This window comes from Pygocentrus nattereri, chromosome 27 (genome assembly GCF_015220715.1).
Source record: "Pygocentrus nattereri isolate fPygNat1 chromosome 27, fPygNat1.pri, whole genome shotgun sequence".
In the NCBI taxonomy this organism is placed as follows: Eukaryota; Metazoa; Chordata; class Actinopteri; order Characiformes; family Serrasalmidae; genus Pygocentrus; species Pygocentrus nattereri.
The window spans coordinates 14673682-14686202 of NC_051237.1; the positions used below are offsets into that span (position 1 = coordinate 14673682).

At 41.2% G+C, this 12521-nt stretch overlaps 1 protein-coding gene across 2 annotated transcripts in view; it reads right to left on the reverse strand.

The window, feature by feature from the left end:
- Positions 1-12521, reverse strand: part of ttyh3a (tweety family member 3a) — a 68151-nt gene that overhangs the window by 26793 nt on the left and 28837 nt on the right. For both annotated transcript variants that reach the window (XM_017703208.2, XM_017703207.2), the window contains exons 3-5: positions 5677-5788; positions 4393-4613; positions 1645-1740 (exon numbers count right to left, since the gene is read on the reverse strand). In XM_017703208.2, the coding sequence (XP_017558697.1) occupies positions 1645-1740; positions 4393-4613; positions 5677-5788 (429 nt within the window). The remainder of the gene's footprint in view (positions 1-1644; positions 1741-4392; positions 4614-5676; positions 5789-12521) is intronic.

Here is a 12521-nt window from a genome sequence, read left to right on the forward strand (position 1 = left end):
TTTCAGCTTGTCCTCTGTGTAAGAATCAAATAACAGGCTTTTTCTGCAGTCGCTACAGTTGCCATCCCGTAGGGATAAATCACTAAGAGATTACAATTTCCCTGCCTGTCCTAAAAAGAGCTGCCGATAACGGGCACTTCATACAGCCCAAACTCGCTTCATCTAACTGCTCTGATGGAGACAAACTGACCACAGTCAGAAGTCACTTATAGAGAACTTGTAAAAGAAAGTGTCTGATATTGGACGAGAAATGGTTCTTCAAAGCAGTTAAGCTTGTACACTCGGACTTCAGTTTCACTGTAAGTGGTGCCACGTGTCACCCAAGGCCAGTCGGTGAGGGCAATATAAATGATACATTATTATGATGATTAATGAAGCTCTTCTGAGCACATCATCAGTACTTCTAGAACACTGTACAAATGCATGTTTCATTAAAACGAGATTTAGATCCAGGTACTGGGCATTAGGCACCGCTGTAACGTTTAGTACCATTATAGATTATTCAAATACCTGAATACTAAAATACTGTACCACACACACACACACACACACACACACACATACATACATACATACATACATACATACATACATACATATATATATATATATATATATATATATATATATATATATATATATATATATGTGTGTGTGTGTGTGTGTGTGTGTGTGTGTGTGTGTGTGTGTGTGTGGTACAGTATTTTAGTATTCAGGTATTTGAATAATTGTTAACACACACACACACACACACACACACACACACACACACACACACACATATATATATATATATATATATATATATATATATATATATATATATATATATATATATATATATATATATATATGTGTGTGTGTGTGTGTGTGTGTGTGTGTAATTGTTATTGCAGGGGGATAATGTGGTAGTAGAACAGCATAATTTTGTGACACATTTTAAATTAAAATTTTCAAAGTACAACTCAACTCTTCATCCAACATCATTTATTTTTCTATTTACTAAATTAAACCTATGCTGGGTGAAAAGTAGCCACTGACGCTATTTTTTGCTTTGCATAATGGTTTTATCACATTTGTAGCCAAGGATGAAGTGTTTTCTCTAAGATCCTGAAGTACACCAATTATTTTGCCATGTTAAAGTAAAGTCCTCTCATGTCTGTGACCTGTACGGTCTTGCATGATCCATGCACTTCAGTCTCTGCCATCTTAACTCTACTTGATACAAACAAATGACAAATGGCCAGCACATACATCATCAAGGCAACTAATCAACAACAGGATTTGTTGTCAAAATGATGTTGATTAGCTGTCGCAGTCCTAATCCGGACAATGCTGGAAGTCCAAGCTTGTATGAATTGGATGCACAATATATGAAATGACTTGAAAACAAACAAAAACCTACTTAAAGGTTTTGATACCATTTTTAGTATGGTGTTTTGCTGGTGCACTCTTTCTACACCATATCATAAAATCTTGGAAAATCCCTGATAAAGTCATAGGAGCACACACAGCCACCTTTTTGTGCATCAGTGGTAGGGGCAGTAGAAATGGAGCAGTGGCCAGCTGGTAGCTTCACTGAGCAAAAAAGCCCTGATTTCCCACACGACACTCTCCCACTCACGAGCACAAGCAGTGACTCACCCAATGAGAGTTCCTTTAGAGTTGCGGATGAGGCCGAAAAGCACCAGCAGGCAGATGAGGACGTCAAACAAGAGAAGTCCCAGATAGCCCAGCCACCTGAGCACAACACACATATATTACCAACACTGAAGCAAACTGACCCCTAAGAAACATTTCCGATACCTTTTTAAGGGTTATTGGGAAGGATACCATAGTGGAACCACCTTTGAATGCCTAAAGAACCTTTCAGTAAAAGGTTTCAATCAACACCACTTTTCCCTGTATTTGGTAAAGAACAAAAAATGCTAACTCATGTATAACAGAATACAATGGGTTGTTTCAGAGATGAAGATTAGGCCGAAAATGAACCAACCATTTGTTTAAAGAACCATCCATGGAAAGTTTCTTTAGGAAACCAAAAGTAGTTCTTTGACAGGGCTCCAAAGAGTGCTTTTTGCACCTTTACTGTTAACACTGTCGGTTTAGATTTTGCACCCATCACATCACGTCCTTATTTTATACTTTTATATTTAACAAGGCTACCCAGAAGTATGTCATGTCAATGTATTACTGACCCTACTAGTTTACAAAATTGGACCTAAAAAAGCCTAAAGCCAGATATGAACAAATCAATATATTGTTACCAATGCATAGTTAACCAAAAGAATGTAAGGAAATGAACTGGAAGAGATTTTATATTCTACAACTCACAATTGTGAATTTGCCTGCTTAAAGGTCAGAGATTAGCTACCATGACTATGTAATGAGGCGGCACGGTGGTGTGGTGGGTAGCGCTGTCGCCTCACAACGAGGAGGGCCTGGGTTCGATTCCCCTGCCGGGTGATCAGGGTCCTCTCTGTGTGGAGTTTGCATGTTCTCCCCGTGTCTGTGTGGGTTTCCTCCGGGTTCTCCGGTTTCCTCCCACAGTCCAAAGACATGCAGTCAGGCCAATTGGACATGCTGAATTGTCCCTGGGTGTGAGTGACTGTCTGTGTCTGTCTGTCTGCCTTGCGATGGACTGGCGACCTGTCCAGGGTGTATCCTGCCTTTCGCCCAAAGACTGCTGGGATAGGCTCCAGCACCCCCCCGCGACCCTGACGGAGAAGTGGCTTAGAAAATGGATGGATGGATGGATGGATGGACTATGTAATGGCCTTTACGCTATGTGACGTCAACTTGCCCCTTCTAACATAGACAGGGACAGGACAGCTATGGAAAGAGCTGCAGAAGTGCTCCAATTTAACTAAACTTTTAGTGTCCAAGGATTTCCTGCTTCTCTGCTTCACTTGTCTGCTCTCTACACCTTCAACAGCAGACAGATTCAGCTCAACAGCCCTTGCTGGCAGGGCTCCAACCTGGCCTGGGTGAACCGTTCGAGCGTGCTACTGTCCTGAGCATGTAATGTTATGGCTCTAATATGGAGACAAAGCCAAAAAGCTCTGGAGCCACACTAAACTTGGACTGAAGAATGATTAGTCAATCAGCCAAGACACACTTGGTATCTGAAGTTCTTTTCTTTAGTGGTGCGCTGGCACGCTAAGGTTAATGTAATGCCAGCATTATTATTATTTTATTCTAAATCCCATCCAAGACAACTGAAGCAATTGCATTGGATAAGTCCAATAATTTGTGGTTGCTTGGCCAAGAGTTCTGCTTTATAGTTACAGTACGGCAAAAAAAAAAGTTTTAAAAAAATCTTCTCATAAATTTCCTTTGGCCCAAAGGTAGTCAATTATTGGGAGCTTATATCCCATAAACTAGTACTTTGCAAAATACATGCCTAAATTATCACATACCTCTGTCAACCCGTACCGAATTGTTAGCTAAAATTAAACACTCTGTATTCTGGTTGAGATCAAGTCTGGCAATGCAAAACTAAAACAATAGTTGCAGCCATCTCGAAGCTTGTCATGCACTCTCAGAACACACATAAGCAAGTCTATATGAGATTACAAACTAATTGATACAGGTTGACACAAGTACGCAATAGCATGCAATTTGAATGGTGTCAAGTGGTTAGATTTAAGTTTCCACTGCTTACTGACTAGATCAGTCTTGCGGCTAAAGAAGTAAACATAGGCTGGCAGACTGAGCTACGGTTAAGAAGACCATTGTGCAAGTCTGATTTTTCACCAAACTATTCCTTTAATGCAGAGGTTTTGGCTGGGATACCACAAATTATTGGACACGTCCAGTGCAATCATTTCCATTCTCCTCCGTTTGTCTTTGATGGGATCTAGGGCAAAAATAGAAAACGATGGAATGCTGACGACACCAAAACTGAGGAATCTTGAGACACAGTTTTGATATTAGGATTGATCTCCCTCCCCCCGGTAAAACGAATAAAGGTTTGGAAAGGATTTTTTTGCAAGCGTTGAGGAAAAAAAAAAAGGAACGCAAATCCCTCAGCAGAGTTTCTCTCAGTGAGAAATGTAAATGGTGACAAGAGGCTGACAGACGCAGAGAGTGAGCAGAATGCTAATTTACACACTCTCTAAGAGGGCACTGTTCATGCTTGATGTGACAGCCAGAATTTCTTTCAGCTTTTTTTTCGCCTTTTCTCTCATTGGCATGCTTGCATCTGAACGCCAAACTTTCAGAAAAACATCTTCACACAACCATAAACAAAACACACAACGTTTCTGATATAAAGTACACAAACAACCTACAGCCGACACCACACTACATTTGAAGCACTGCTGCAGACAGAAGAAGAGAGAGGAAAAAAGGAAGTTCTGGAATGGCAGATATCATTTCCCTGTCTCTGACCTGTACCAGTCGTAGAGTTCGATCTTGAAGGCCAGGTCCTCTAGGGAGATGCTGGGATTGTTCCAGAAGGGGATTTCCACCATCTGTTTGACTAGCTCATCCAGCTGGCCCTGTAACTTCTGCACAATGGACAGGTAGTCTGTGTGCTTCGCGTACTGAGTCTCCAAACGCTGCAAATTCTCGTCTACGGACTGGTTCAGAGAGGTGGCGCTGTCTGCTACCTACACACACACACACACACACACACACACACACACACACACACACACACACACACACACACACACACACACACAGATGTCTGTTATGGGTTTGTTCCTGAGGTTTACACTCAAGCTGGTGTTTCAGAGCTTTACATTTCAACGTTTGCAGTATGAGGTGATTTCAGTGGTGATTATCAACAAATCAAAACACGCAGTAGAACAGTAATCAGAAAGTACAAATACGCAGGTACCATGCCCCTCAGGCCTGAACAGGAATTTATTAAAAATTACAGCATTAAAATTATACAGAAATATTAAATATTCGGGTAATATATTAAATAAAACAAAGAACAGAAACCATAAAATTCATTAGATTTGCCATTACAAAGTAACATGTCTCTTGACAGTTACATAATATTTTGCCCTAATATTACATCATTATTAATAATAGTGTTTTTTTTTTTTATAAACATTAGCTATGCAGGGATATCAAAGCATTATGATCAACTTAGAGGTTGACAGTATGATATTTTACTGTCATCACAACAAACCATAAGCATTTCTGAGCATATTATGTCCATACTTATCCATCAATCGACTGCAACTAACCAACTGCATGTTTCACTAAAAAGAGAGCATAATTAGTCCTATTTAAACAGATTTATCGCAGTACAGTATGAAAAACTTTGACTCAAAATGATTGTATTGACTTTTTTGATGGCAGTATTCAAAACCTGGCACTATCAGTGCACGTTGTCAAAATACTGCGATACGTATTGTCATATTGTGCTTCGTGAAAAGTATCAAGATATCATTTTTTTTCTATATCATCCACCCCTAATTCAATGTTTGAACATGCCTGGTAAATATCATAGTGGCAAATACTGTTTTGGCCCATTAAAGCATTCAAAATATGACGGCAGCTAAAACGGATACATTATTAAACAGAATCAATTCAACCCTTTGGCTATCTTACAAGTAGGAGCTGTACCACTGTGTAACTTAAGCTAGTCGTGGCAAAGAACAGTCACGTGTGTGTGTGTGTGTTTTTTGCGCAGAAGGCCGTGCTTCAGACCCTTACCAGTTTCTGTACTCCAGCCACAGTGCGGTTGGCGTGGCGCAGTGAGTAAGTGAGCCGGTTCACTCCATCGCAGGTCTCTCCGTTCCCGTAGAAACCAACAGCAATGCCGGCGCTATGGAGAGACAAAGAGAGTGGGCTTGAGGAGGAGGCGGAAGAACAGAATGGAGGCCACAGTAAGTTTCTGAAGAAAGCCTCAGCACAGAGAACCTGGCAACCCTGTGCAGGAAGTCAGCAATGCCTTAAACCCTGCATATAACAGCAGGGAATTTAGAGAGGAGCCTGCTTTCAGGACACTGGGTCATGATGACCAAAACAGTGCTGCCTCTGAGGACAGTGCAATCAGGAAAGTGAGATGCTAAAGCTATCACAAGTTCAATTCAGGAAAAAAAAAAAAAAATCTATATACAACTTCCCCCCCTATGCCTTAAATGCAGTCAAGATATCAAGACATGCCTGACGTCTGCCTCTTAGTTTAGAAGCCATGGGTCCATTTTTAATTACAGAAACTATATAAGTTAGTGAGCATGTGATGGTTTATGCATGTACAATGTTAATTTGTGGGCCTGCCATCACTTGTTGCCTATATTCTACTCACAGTTCTGGCGCAAAACTAAAGAAGGAGATTTAAGATGCCAAACATGTCTTGGCTCATCATCTACGTTTACTGCTACAATTTAACTTCTGCATATTTTTATTAAACGCTTCCAAGTAAGCTCTTAAATAACTTATAGACACGTGAACCTGAAAAGTCCATTTGACTGTAACTCACTCTGGAAGGCTGTTGTCACAGTGGTCAGACTGGACAATAGATTTCCCACTGGACTGCACAGAAGTACATTCACACAGACATGCATAGACCCAGTCAACCTGACGGAACTGATAAAACCTAGATAAGGCTAGCTTAGCTTACTATAGATATCAGGTGCTCTGCGTACCTGTGGGTGGAGCATCTGAGACAGAGACTTTAGTCCAAGGCACCCAATGCAGTTTACTTTTATACTGACCGTCACACTGACCAGGTGTGACCAAACTGATCTCAACATGCAGAGAAAAACAAAGTGACCAGTCGAGGCCATACGAGGATCAATGACGCCCTGTGTTGAAACCCAACACTTGTATTCACACTGATGGACCGTTAAGGCAGATGACACTGTGGGTGAGACAGAAACAAATCGATCAGTCCAGCGTCTTCTACTGACCTACTCTGAAGTCAGACCACATGGGGAACGTGCTGCCCCACAAACAACATTAAAAGGGAGGTCTGTCTGACACTTTTCCCACAAGGGCTTTCCTACAGTCTTGCTACTGAGGTGTAAAAGTACAGTGAATAATGGAAAATCTCCCATCTACCATCTCATCTATGCTTAGCTACTACAAATAGAAAGAAAAGACCCAGAAAGAAGTACCGTTTTATTCAGTTGTGCACTCTTTTGCACTTGTTCATATAATGCCAGAGACATTCTTTAATGTGCTTAATTCTCAGTCAAAATGACCATTAAAATGACACGCTCATTTTTTCAGAGATTATGATTAGCAGAAGAAGTAACCAACATCTAAGAGTGAACTTTGGAGGTCTGAAAAAACATTGCTGCAGATGTTTAAACACTGAAAGCAAGTCTTCCAAAAACAATGGAAGCTGCAATTACAACACAAAGTGGACACAGTAATTGCTGAAAAAATTATTTTTTATTTTATATATATATATACACACACACACACACACACACAAACACGAGAGAGAGAGAGAGAGAGAGAGAGAGAGAGAGAGAGAGAGAGAGAGAGAGAGAGAGAGAGAGAGAGAGAGATGTTGAGGTTTCTGTGCTCTGTTACTCATGTGTTCTGATTCTTTTCTGGTACAGACAAAGAAATTATTTGTACTCAATGGCAGCTTTGACTGGACATTAAATAAAACTGGTGTCTGACTTTTACACAGCACTGCTTGATTTTTAGTGTTTATTACTGTATGGCCTTGTTTTACTTCACTATGTGTCCTAGTGTAGTTTTGCTCCTCTTTATACTTTTATGTATACAGAGGACGGTGAAAGATAGGTGAGGACAGTCATCAGTAACTTCTTGACTCCAGCTTGTTGCTCCACCACCAGATGGCACTAGAGTGTACCATGCATGTGGGCATTTCCTCCCCCTTGATTTCATTCCTCCCTCTCTAGTATGTCACCCAACTCCATTGTAAAGAGCTCAATAGGCGTCACAATCAGCGGCCCCACACTGGCTGGGGGGCTTTGCGGAGCTCCCGCTGCCTGAACAAAGACCCATTGAGCTGAGGGCCGAGACTGTGGCTCTCAGCTGGAGCACCACCACCACTCAAGGAGCACTTCTTGTGTCCAACAGCCTGGTGGCTGGCTTGGTCAGTCCTTCAAGTGTCTACCTGCAGACTGCCAGAGCCCTGCCACAGTGTAGGGATGAGCATTAGAAGCATTTCTAATTCAAATATCTGCATTTTTAAACAAATCTCATTCGCTTATCGCACGTATAAAAGGTAGGCAGCATTAAAGGAAGTATTTGTACCTTCTAGATTTAGTCTTTGAGTCTAGATTTCTTATTTTCGGGATGTGTGACTTAACATGGTATCAGCTGACCTACACACTGACAAGGGCTAAACAAATGTAAACTACACAAATCGACAGCTTGACATTCCTGACAGTCTCCAAACTACACCAAACTTTATTCTGAACTACATGACTTACGCAGAAACCCGATTAAGTCAACAAATATTAAGATTAGTCTGCATATCTGTATTCACATCACCCCATCCCCACTACAGAGGTCAAGCATGGACATGGAGTCAGCATACCGCTTTCAAAAAGCAAATGTGAAACTAGACAAAAGGACGAGTCAGGAAACACTGCCTGCCAGGAAGAAGTGAAAACAGCAGTGGTAGCTTGTGACGGTTTGTGCTTAGCAGTAGGCGTTATGAACCATGTGTATTGGACACACAGGGATCAGATTTCCTCCCTGCACCAACCACAACTTGCAGGTTTTAAGTTCAGTAGTCCTGGGGCTTGCTGGGACAAGCCTCCAGAAATCAGGAGCCAGACGTCACCCTGTTGTCTCCCCGGAGCCGTGCGGTCACATGACTCTCACATTAGAGTGGCCTAGCTGGAGTTCCCAGCATTCCTATGAGGCAGTAAATCTGAAGGATAATCTGCAGGGTCTGAGTTAAACAAAGGATTTCATCGCCACAAATACACACCCTACATGCAGTTACTGCTCTAGGCTTTCACACAGCACCAGACTCTGGTGACGATATCAGAGCCTGTGACAGAACCTGCGTAATCTCTTCAGCTATTCATTATACAGTGCTACCAGTTCTTTTGTAATGTTGATGAAAATCCCACTGATACTGCTTTGAAGTTGCTTTAAAGTTTGACAAATCATCTTCAGTACAGCACTACAAGCTCAACTGGTAAGCTTGAACACAAAACAGTGTCTACGTTAAATGTAAATTTTAGTATAAACATGTTCTACCACAAAAAGCACAATCCAATCAGTCCATTGAACAGTTTAATAACACAGTTAGTGCAGTACTGTTTATCAAAAACCTGTTCTACCATTTAAAAACACAAACGTAAATACTGCATTTTTGTATTTCTTTGAAAATACAGGAAAAAATAAAACAAATGATGCTATAACTTTTTCACAGGCCACATTTTATGTTTAATTCTCCCCCCAAATAGGTTACAAACAGGATTAAAATGTGCAGAGGTTTGTTTTCTATAGGGGATCTGCAACTTATTTTCACTTCATCAAAGATGTTATTTGACCAGAGGTGACCGAACGTTTGCATGTAACTGTGTATACATATCCGCATTTTAGTAGGAACACATTAATATGGGAAATGTGGGTGAATGCAGATCTTGAGTGTTTTTCATGTACACATCTGCTGACCCCAGAACATAAACACTTCTAAAATGTACAAATTGAGACTAAATCTATCTGGATTTACATTACAGACAACTACATGGCAGCAATCACCACATATTCATAGATAACAACCAAAGTGAAAGGAATCAGTTTCTGAGAGAGAAGAGCGCCAAGTCCAGCACTGCACTGAACTCCAGGTGCAGCTCTGTAATGACTTTGTTTATCGACTGGTGTTTAATCACGAACAGCACAATTTCTATAGTGTCCACTTTTCAGCTAAAGGCAGAGATTGAGGAGAAAAACGCTGACTCCCTAACTGCCAAGCATTAGGTCTGCACAATATGGATGAAATTCCAATAATGCGACTTAATTTCTATATCTTAAGATGACGGTGTTTATAAAACACTAATCAACCCGATTTATGGCTAAATGCTTGTATGTCGAATCATATGAATGCTTTGATTGATTAAACATGTCAGATCATGTTAGATATTAAGGTCATGTTACATACTAGAGTTTTAGATATCACAGGAGTAAATATTTGATCACATTACATAAATATGCCAACACAGCGTTTATTTAACAAACTTATCATGCCTCAGTGGTATAATGGTGTCTGTTGCGCTCTAAGGCAAAGTCGTATGGATTCCCAAACTAAAGTGGCTATAATTGATTTATTATTAATGTTTTCCATGTAGTAACACTCACTGCTGCCCTTGCTGATTAAATGTGTTGTAGTTTAGGCTATGAAAAGTTTATGGATTGAAAGAAAAAAAAAAATAATACAGAATCGAATGCAAACATAAAAAAAACGTATATTCAAGTATTCAAATTCTTTGGGCCTGCCTTACAAATCTGTATTTCAAAGACAAATACTGTGATCATGATCAACAAGCAACATACTGTGCAGTGTTATGAGGTGTACACCGTGTCAAAACATGCAACAGTTCCTTCATTTTAGTGCATTCTCTGGTTTAACATACCCACTTTACCTTAGAATGAGTTCGCTAATGAGCTGATTAGATGGATCAGGTGTTAGAGCACACAAAATACCAAAATCTGCAGGGCATGGCTACTCGGGGACACCACAGATTTGCACTGCTGTTAGTTGCCTATGAGGAGACTGGGTGCACGGCTGCAGTGCTCCAGGCTGTGTACTACCCCACTGGGCTCGATCTGTGCCGTCCATACGGGCCTGCACTAATCAAAGCACTGCCCAGAAGCAGACCCTCACTAAGCTGATCCACTGCTGTCTGTCTAGACAGACAGCAAACCATTTCCAGCCTGCTCCCCGATTACATGTGAGGTGCTACTAATGAGAGTGAGATGATTCTTAATTGCATGGAACTCTCACCACAAATGAAGAATAGCATTTATACAAAATCAGTGGTTCCCGACACCTGCTGGAGCAGCCCCGCCCTGAATATTTTGGTGTTTTCGCTGCTTTAAAGGAGAATTCCACCAATTTTTAAAAAAATATCACAGAGATGTGTAGTTTAATGTAACATTGATAATGGTGAAGTACTGATCAATCTGAAAAAACAAGTACTATTTTGCCTTACAGCACCTTGCACATACCTACCCACCAAGAGTTCTTTTTAAAAATATAAAATATATATAAATAAATGTGAAAGATGGAGTACACAAACTCCTGGGATGGAATTCATGTAGCTATTGCAGTTCTAACGGTTGAATAAGTACTTGCTTCTATTAAGAAGTCAAGACCATTCCTAGCCTTTCCGTCTCACTACTACTTTAACAAGAATGCTTTGAGTTTGTGGGGATCAAGTGGGTCCACACGTCACAAAGCGATGGGCTTGGCTGGTGTGCATGTGTGTGAGCGTGCCTGCAGCGCAAACAGGCACTCGCGCTTCCTGGAGGGCTGCTAATCTTCTTCCTTCGCTCAGTAAGAGGTTAGGGGTTGAGCTGCTGCCCTGCCTGCCTTTTGTCAAAACAAAGGCCCTCCTCTCTCAGCTGAAATACTACTGCCTCGGCCAGCTACGGCTTAGAGACAGGAAGCAGGAAACTTAGGCAGTGATCTGAACATCCATTTGTTTGCCTCTTCTCTGTTCTGGATCACTAATCCATTCATCTCCAAAGCTGTGTGTTAGGGGAAAAAAGCTTGAAGGGCATTCTTTCTGCATTCTATCATTTCCACTGACAATAATTTGTGTGCTTCTATATACCAAAAACAGGCAGAACTCATTTTCACCATTGATGTGTGTACCACAGGCAGTAAAGTGTACATCACAGCAGTAGGGAACCCTCAGGGCCTTCTAGGACTTCAGAGGAAAAAATACACAACCACCTAATTTAACCATAACGGGCAACTATGGTAGTAATATTCATATTTCATTGTTTAAAGGGCAGTCATGGGCCGCCGATTCGATCCCCCGAGTTGACAGTATGTGACTGAAGTGCCATTGAGCAAGGCACCTATCCCCAGGTGCCAGGGATAGGGCTGCCCACTGCTCCAGGCAAGTATGCTCACTGCTCCCTAGTATTTGTGTGTGCGCATTCACTAGGGTGTATGTGGTTTTTCACTGCATGGATGGGTTAAAATGTGGAGGTGAAATTTCCCCGTTGTGGGACTAGTAAGGGTTAAATTCTTGAACTGCCCAAGAGAAAATTATCCAACCAGGATTTATTTTCTTCCACGTAGACACTTTCAAGGAAGCTCTTCCACTGATTAGGACTTCAGGAGCTGAACTGAAGGTTCAACATGTCATGTTAACCATAATTAACATAATTAGGATGTAAGAGTGGAATCAACCAATCAGGTTTCGTTTTCCAATGAGCGGGGGTAATTTTGTGAGAAAAAGGGGCACTCTAGGCCTTCTGGAAGTGCTAGATACGTCACCGGCTGTGAGTAAGAGCGGCAGGCTGACCAATGCGTTTTAGTTCGATACAGAAAACAGCTCTTCACTTGAGTCAGTGGCACAGCATAAAATATATGTAGGTCT